The following is an 8,017-nucleotide window of genomic DNA, read 5'->3' as shown; positions in this document are numbered from 1 at the left end:
CGTGGTAGCTGGGGGTGGGGGAGGTGGAGGCGGAGGAGGAAGGGATTTGGATTCTTCGGTCATTGTGCTGTGGTATTTTCTTGGGTTGAGGTGGTGCTGGTGGTGGTTTGGTGTTCTGTGTCGCTGATTTGGAGGTTGATCAGTTTCCTGGAGGTTATTTGAGGTATGGAGGGGACGGCGCGGCGGTGCGGCGGTGCGGCGATGGGCCGGAGTGTTGCCCGGTGTCCGCTTTCCCTGGTGGGCTGGGGCGTAGGCGTGGAGTAGAGGTTGAGGGCGAAGGATGGATCTTTGAGGATGTATTTCTTGGTTCGAGTACTGAGTTTAGACCATGAGATTGTAGTTCGAAAGGAAGTATGAGGGATATCGAAGTTCTACACAGACAGCTCTGTGGTAGAAACAAAGGCACGGAAACAAGCAAAGTACCGCAAAGGGTATGGCGTGCTACGGAAGGCGGGCCCGTTCGGGATTAGCGGCGATTGACTTGGGTTCTATACTTCATCATCGTCATCTATCGAGTCAAGGCTGCATCAACCCTGAATCACCACTTCAGTTTTGTCTCTGCTTGATTAGATTACGAGATAAAGAGAAGCCTATAAAGACTTTCCAGCCAGGAAGGAAATCAATCAAGTCCAAACACAACGCCCATACCCACGCACTCTTAAACATCCCTCACGCCTCCATCTGCATCTTCCTCGCAACAACCCCCCTATACTCCTCATCGATCTGCACCAACACCCCCGGTCCCTCCCGCTCCAACACCTCCGTCTCCAGCACGAAGTTCACAAGGAACGCCGCCGGCTCCGTCGTGCTGGCGTTGGCGCTGATCCGATGATGGCACCCGGGCGCCTCGTACCACGACCCGCCCTGCTCGATCGTCCGCATCGGGTCGTCGTTCATCTTGCACAGCACGGAGCCCTTGAGCACGTAGGCTGACACGGACGCGCCGCCGTGTCGGTGGGGTGGCGTGGCGCCGTTGGGAGGGTATTCGACGAGCAGGCCGACGATAGTCTTGCCGGGGCAGTTGACTAGTTTGTATTGGTAGACGAGGGTGGTGGTTGCGAGGGGGCAGCTGTTGCTGTCAGTGGTGCTATGAGGGTGTGCATGTGAGGGAGTTACCTTGGGTCGTAGGTGGGTTCTTCCATTGTGCGGTGTGCCTTGTATAGTTCGAAGGTGCGTTCTGTAGGCGAGGTGGGCTGGTTGTATGGGCTTTCACTTGGATTGTTGGTGCGAGGGGTGGGTTCTCTTTATGCTTGTGGGATTTGGCGTGGGGACTGCAAGAGGAAGTAGAATCGGGGTAACGATACAAGAATGCCTTTAACAGCCTGATAGCACAGCTTGAGTATCGCCATGCCCCGGTTACTCAAGGTGAGGGGGTTCGTGTCCGGGTATCCAACGGATAGGCTATTCGGGATACCGCATACGGGATACGGGATACTCGAGCAGCCCCGGGGAGGCGTTCCAGACTGAGCTTCTTCCACGGCTACATTGTCATATATAGCTTATTAAATCCGTCATTTGGGAGAGTCATTATCTCTCACCTGGTCACGGTTCCACTATTCTCATGCCCATGGACCCTCATACCCGACAACAGACACATATCTGACTATCCACCCTACCTAACTCCGTCCCCAAATCCATCAACCACAACACCACTTCACAAACCAGAACAAATCCCCCAAAAATGGAAGCCATCCGCCTCCACCCCGCTCCACCCACCAGCCCCAACCCCTACTCCCCCACCAACCCAGCCCCCGCAACCGCCCTCCACCTAGACGCCCAAATCCCCATCCCCAAACCCTCTCGCCCCGGCGAGCTCCTCATCCGCGTCCACGCCACCACCATAGTCCGGGACATGCTCGCCTGGCCCGAGACCTACCACCACGACTACGCCATCCCCGGCAACGACCTCGCCGGCACCGTCATAGAAGTCTTCGACAACGACAGTAGCAGCAGCAGCCGCGCATTCCACCCCGGCGACGAAGTCCTAGGCATGACGCATGCCGACCGCGCCGCCACCTGGGCGGAATACACCGTCGCGACAGCCGAAGAAGTGACCGGCAAGCCCGCCGCGCTGAGCTGGGCGGCCGCGGCGGGGTTGCCGCTGAGCGCGCTGACGGCGTACGAGGCGCTGTTCGTGCATGCCGGGGTTGTTGCGCGGCCGTCCATCGAGGATGCCGTCAGAAATGCCACACGCAAGAAGCTGAGATTCTCATCCCATCCCCGATCTGCCTCATGTGGTGGTGAGCTGGATGCTCCGCATGCGCCGCAAGCTCCGCAGGCTCCGCAAGTCAGGATCCTAGTAACAGGCGCCGCCGGCGCCGTGGGGATTCATCTGGTGCAGCTTGCGTCCGCTGTGGCGGGGGCGCACGTCGTCGCTGCGACGAGCTCGGACGCCCGGAATAGGGAGTTCCTGCGTGGGCTGGGGGCGGATGAGACGGTTGAGTATGCAGATCTAGAAGCAATGACACAGCAGCGGCAGGCGGGGTTTGATGTCGTGGTTGATGCGGTGGGCGGGGAGGTGTTGGCGCGGTGCTGGGGGTATGTGAAGGCGGGTGGGGCGCTGATTTCGGTGGATTCGAGCAGCTTTGACTTTGTGGAACGGCATAGGGAGCGTGGGATTGGGAGAGAGGATGTTCGCGCGCTGTTCTTTGTTGTCCAAGGGGGTGGGGAGGAGTTGCGCTGGTTGGCGGGGTTGGCGGGCGCCGGGGCGTTGGTGTCGTTGGTGAATCGGACGTTTCCGTTTGAGAGGGTGAGGGAGGCTTATGAGTTTGCTAATGGAAGGTATGAGGGGAGAGGGAAGGTGGTTCTTGTTCGGTAGGATGGTGGTTAGCCTATGGAGGGTTTCTTTGCTGGATGGCGGGCGTGGGTGAGGGCTGGAGATGATGGTCAGTCTGGCTTGGAGCTTATGGGTGTATCTCTAGGAGGCTATCATAACCTCTAATGGAGTGTAGCATAAGGTATTCTAGGCGAGAACTAGAGCCAGGTTAAACTAGAATGCTATGCTCCGTATAGTGCTAAAATCATGGTTTGACCATTCTTTTCGTTGAGAAGTCAATTCAAATGTCTCTCAAGTACGCAAAGCATCTCGATACTATGTTATACAGGCAGTCTAAAAAGTCATGGAAGTATATATATCCAATATATAGTACGGTAAAGCATACATATACCAGGAAATTCATCTCTCATCATCCAAGCAAGTAGTATATTGAACAAACGAAGTATGGTCTCTTCCAACCAATGTCATTGACCTTCATGTACAATACTCCCACTATTCCACTCAGAAACCAGCGCAAAACCCCATATTCCTTCTCCAAGGAAATATCCAGTAAGAAAGCTCTTACAAGTAAACTACTGATGGAAGCCCAATCAAACTACCAAATCAAGCCTAGTCCAGCCTGCGGTAACCGACGCCTGCCTCAGGCCACGAGCTGTCTGTCTCTCACCGCCCAACACTTACCCTGTGCTTGCCCCAGGCACCCAAACCGGCCGCCCCACCGTCAGCAGCAGGACGCACCCACTAGTCCCAAGACAGTCTAGCCTACCGTCCAAAAAAATTCCCGCCGCAAAGATTCGAGAAAGCCAAAGTCCGAGGATCTCCATCAATTTCACAACAATTCCGTTCCTTTTTCTCCTCTCATAGTTTATAACAACTCCGGAGTCTCCAACCGGACACACAGAACCCGCAAAATGCCGAAGAGAAGCAAATTGCTCCAAGCTCTGGACGAGCACCGCGGCCGGGACTACGATGCCGAGAAGCAGAAGAAGCTCGTGAGGGCGGCGAACAAGAAGAAGGCGGCCAAGGGGGAGGAGACTGAGGATAAGAAGGAGGAGAAGGAGGTGAAGAAGTCGAAGGCTGAGGAGGAGGTTGAGGAAGAAGCCGAGGAGGAGGAAGAAGAATCCGCCGAAGACCAAGAATCCGAGAACGAATCCGCCGCCGCCGAAGAGGACGAAGAAGACGACGACGAAGACGAAGAAGCCGAAGAATCCGACATCCCGCTGAGCGACCTCGAGGACGACGAGCGCGAAGACGTGGTGCCGCACCAGCGGCTGACCATCAACAACTCGGCGGCCATCACCGCGTCGCTGAAGCGCATCTCCTTCATCTCGGCGCAGACCCCCTTCTCGGAGCACAACTCGCTGGTGTCGAAGGAGGAGCTGGAGGTGCCGGACGCCAACGACGACCTCACCCGCGAGCTCGCCTTCTACAAGGTCTGCCAGGCGGCGGCGACGCAGGCGCGCGCCCTGCTCAAGAAGGAGGGCATCCCCTTCACCCGCCCCGGCGACTACTTCGCCGAGATGGTCAAGACGGACGAGCACATGGACAAGATCAAGAAGAAGCTGTACGACGAGGCCGCCGCCAAGAAGGCCGCCGCCGAGGCCCGCAAGCAGCGCGACCTGAAGAAGTTCGGCAAGCAGGTCCAGGTGGCCAAGCTGCAGCAGCGGGCCAAGGAGAAGCGCGAGACGTTGGAGAAGATCAATGATCTGAAGAAGAGTATGTCCCCCTCCCCCGGCTCCAAACTTTCCTTTACCCTGCTTTGTGCTTTGTGGAAAGGAATATCATCGACTCGGACATCCTGCTAATTCTGTCTCGCAGAGCGCAAGGCTGATACCTCCGGCGAGGCCGACAACGCCAACGAGATGTTCGACATCGCCATCGACGATGCCCAGCCCAACAACCGGAAACGTGCCTTCGGCAGCGACGGTGCCACCAACGCCAAGCGTCAGAAGAAGAACGAGAAGTACGGCTTTGGCGGTAAGAAGCGCCACTCCAAGAGCGGTGATGCCGTCTCGAGTGGTGATATGCGCGACTTCTCCGTCCGGAAGATGAAGGGCGGTTCGAGGGGAGGTGGTGGTGGTGGTGGCGGCGGCGGCGCCAAGAGACCTGGTAAGAGCAGGAGAGCTGCTGCCAAGGGTCGTGCCTGATTCTTTTCTTTTTCTTCTTGGGGGTCTGCATCGTTTCCTACCTTTTCATCATTTTCTAGCTTGCTCGGATACCGGATGAGGTCGTTTGGGTTTTCTATTTACAAAAAGCAATTGTTTCCAATTTTTACCCCACCCCCTTAGACACCGTGACTGTGCTTGGTCAGGGTTTTGAAACCTGTGTAATATTGAACTAATCCATGGTTATGGTTGGACGGCATTTGATCAATCACTACTGCTTGCGGTTGTGTAGTTGGTAGGGCTAAAAGTGGTATCTCATTATGGTATCATATCATCATACTATGGACGCGACCCCATTGCATCTCCGATAATGTGGTGTGAGCCTGTTGCTAGGTCTCGTGCTCAGACGCACCGGACAGGTGGCTTCTCAGTAACATCCCATTGCTCTGGGACTTGAAGGGGGCAATCAATACGAGGGACCGGTAATCACACCGTAGGTGTATGTCTAGCCTTTCATGGTTAGGCGGCTTGACATGATGGATATTGACCAGACCACCGCAACACTCATTTCTGTGCTGTAAAGAGCAGCCATCATTATCGTCACGTCATGTGGGTATCTTGGTGTATCGTTCTATGCTTGCCAGTCACGTTCCTACTGCGTCGGAAGCGCCATTGACCACGCCTTCCATGTTCGCAAGACCGGTGTCCTCCCCTCCTGCCATCTCCCGGATACGATTGAGAAGATTATCCACAGGGAGTCCGATATTGAGTCGCTGCTCCGCGAAAACTAGATCCAGTTTTGCTTTGGTATCATCCGCATGAGCCAGCGAGTGATCCTCGATCAGCTGCTTGCCGCGTTTCGTGCTGCACTTGTACACGATCTTGCCGCAGCCTCGGACCTGGCACGTCCATGTATCCGACTGTACATCCTCGCCGTTGGTGCCATTCGCTGCAGGCTCTTCGTGAGGATGTGCGTCGATATCGGCAGCGGAGACGGACGTATTCCGGCTCTGGAAAACATCCTGCAGCGATGTCTTCTGTATGGAAGGTGCGGTAGACTCCGAGTCGGACAAGATCGACCGCGTCCTGCGCTTGGCGCGGGTTGATAGCGGATCGCGGACAAGCTCGTGCCCTCGCACCTTGCTGGGCGTTTCGAACTCGTCCATAGCGTCTGCATTGGTGTCGGATTCCTCGTCCGTGTCTGCTGCTGCTGCACTGCGCGTGCGCTTGCCTGTTCGTTTCGTGGCCACTGCACTCTTAGGCCGCAGAACGGATTTGAGCACTCGACGTTTGCGCAATCGGGGAAGGTCTTCTTGGTCGCTGTCCTCAGGGGAGGATGCCTCGCTTTCTAACATGCGCGGACGAAGCGGGGTGATCGCCTCCTGCGACGCTCCATCATGCTGCTTCGAAGCCGCCTTCAGCTCGCGATAGATAACCTTTCTGGACCAGTCAAATGAGGATGTTTTGGCCTCATCCATGAGTTCCAAGATAACTTCAGCGCCAGCCGCAATTCGACTGTGCGCATATTCGTCATCGTCAATCTCAAATCGATCGACCAGCGTAGATGCGACAAGGTCGAGATTCAGCTGGCGCTTCGCCAAGTATCCTTTTTCTTTGAGATCGAGGATCACTTGGTAAATCGAAATTGCGTCGGCGTTCGTCGGCCCTGACGAGTCTGCTACACGGACTTTTTCATCATCCGACTTCTCGGGAGTACTCTCTTCCTCCTCCTCGGATTCAACCTCGTTCACGCCTTCAATCTGCGCTTTGATCTGTTCATAATCCTCCTATCGCTGGTCATTAGCACCCACAGACCACCCGAACCGGAGAATAAAATTCGAGACCTACTGGAAACTTCTCACTCAGGTGGGTGAGAATATGCGTAGTCGACCACTGCACATTCTCCTCTCCCTTCAACATCCGCGACAGCAGAAAGTTATGATGCTTGTAGAACACCTCGGCGGAATCATCTGCATCCTCGCAGATCCCATGCGTGTGGCTGACATACTGTTTAGGCAAAAGGTAGAGAGCCGAGACGTTAGCCTTGATCATCCAATCGCCATGCATCCCGAGCATGCGCGCGCCAGCCATGTCTTGCCCTTGTGCCAGGTCTTGTTTCTCTTTTTGACCCTCGTCCAACCTTTCTGTCCTTTAGGTATAAGGGGAAGAGGGATAGACACTCACCTCCTCAAAGAGATATTCCACACTGGGACCCTCGAACTTCCTCCTACCCCTCTTACGTTTATGTCGATCCGCCAGAAAATATAACAGATCGATCGCCTCCACTACCTCATTGAACATCGGTTTATACCCTTTCGCCGGGGAGATGGAGAACCACCCCGCCCGCCCCGCCACCCAGAACCCGACTTCTCCGTCATTATGTTGGCCATAGGCGTAGTGTGTGACATTCTCTAGGACAATGCGTTTGGTGAGATATTCCGGGTCGAGCACTATCGTTGACAGCATCCCGTCAGCCTCATCAGACTCGCCGTAGCGCAGCATCCAATCCTGTCAATGGGGAAAGACATGAGGAACGACATACCCAAAGACTCCTGTTCTTCCTCCACTTCATCCAAACACCCCGTTACTTGGACAGGATTGTCCGGCGAGGCTGTGAGGAGATTGGCATAGCGGGATTTTCCCGGAAACAAAACGCGGACCTCGGACAGGCTGAATTCCTCCCACTCGTTTTCGTCCGTCAGAGCCGGGTCGCGAGCGGCGAGGACGTTATCTTCGCGCGAGGTCATGTCTCTGGTGGTGGGGGGAGCATGTTGTTATCTGTGGTGCTGATGTTGCAGTGGGGACTGAGGTTGAGGGTTTAAGTAAACCGGCAAGCGACCTGAACGATGATAGTTTTGGATAGTTCGAGGGACTTTGCGTGAACGAGAGATGTTTTGGGAGAAGGATCAGGGCGAGAGAAGAACGAAAGAAAATTATAATTGGGAAAAGACTGGCCAGAGGAACAGACAGGAACGAGGGGGGTCGAGAGGAGAAGCCTAGAGTGTACTGTACCAAGAGAGAGGGAGCGAGATCCGAGAAATTACGTTTCATTACACATTTGTCTGCGGGGGTGAGAGGATAAATTCCTGGTAATTACGGGCGCATGACAGTCGAACTACTACTACTACTATTACTA

At 55.2% G+C, this 8,017-nt stretch overlaps 4 protein-coding genes across 4 annotated transcripts; 2 read left to right on the top strand and 2 right to left on the bottom strand.

Moving 5' to 3' along the window:
- Positions 1–669: 669 nt before the first annotated feature.
- BO86DRAFT_368311 (cupin domain-containing protein) lies at positions 670–1,409 on the bottom strand (the record flags this gene model as incomplete). The annotated part of the gene is made up of 2 exons (XM_025670198.1): positions 1,117–1,409; positions 670–1,069 (listed from the first exon to the last, which is right to left on the bottom strand). Exons 1-2 carry the CDS (start codon positions 1,140–1,142, stop codon positions 670–672), a joined length of 426 nt encoding a protein of 141 aa, XP_025524434.1. The 5' UTR covers positions 1,143–1,409.
- Positions 1,410–1,681: 272 nt separating this feature from the next.
- Positions 1,682–2,952, top strand: BO86DRAFT_412217 (NADP-dependent oxidoreductase; the record flags this gene model as incomplete). Its single annotated transcript, XM_025674640.1, has 1 exon — positions 1,682–2,952. The coding sequence occupies one exon, from the start codon at positions 1,682–1,684 to the stop codon at positions 2,816–2,818; it is 1,137 nt and encodes a 378-aa protein (XP_025524433.1). The 3' UTR covers positions 2,819–2,952.
- Positions 2,953–3,223: 271 nt separating this feature from the next.
- BO86DRAFT_177654 (EBP2 family rRNA-processing protein) lies at positions 3,224–5,151 on the top strand. The gene is made up of 3 exons (XM_025666564.1): positions 3,224–3,837; positions 3,865–4,492; positions 4,595–5,151. Exons 1-3 carry the CDS (start codon positions 3,688–3,690, stop codon positions 4,921–4,923), a joined length of 1,107 nt encoding a protein of 368 aa, XP_025524432.1. The 5' UTR covers positions 3,224–3,687; the 3' UTR covers positions 4,924–5,151.
- Positions 5,152–5,181: 30 nt separating this feature from the next.
- Positions 5,182–7,918, bottom strand: BO86DRAFT_412215 (uncharacterized protein). The gene is made up of 4 exons (XM_025674639.1): positions 7,424–7,918; positions 7,066–7,331; positions 6,730–6,888; positions 5,182–6,668 (listed from the first exon to the last, which is right to left on the bottom strand). The coding sequence occupies exons 1-4, from the start codon at positions 7,626–7,628 to the stop codon at positions 5,526–5,528; spliced, it is 1,773 nt and encodes a 590-aa protein (XP_025524431.1). The 5' UTR covers positions 7,629–7,918; the 3' UTR covers positions 5,182–5,525.
- Positions 7,919–8,017: the final 99 nt, after the last annotated feature.

This window comes from Aspergillus japonicus, assembly GCF_003184785.1.
Source record: "Aspergillus japonicus CBS 114.51 unplaced genomic scaffold BO86scaffold_56, whole genome shotgun sequence".
Lineage (NCBI taxonomy): Eukaryota > Fungi > Ascomycota > Eurotiomycetes > Eurotiales > Aspergillaceae > Aspergillus > Aspergillus japonicus.
Note: the sequence above shows the minus strand (reverse complement) of the source record. Positions and strands in the feature narration are given on the sequence as shown.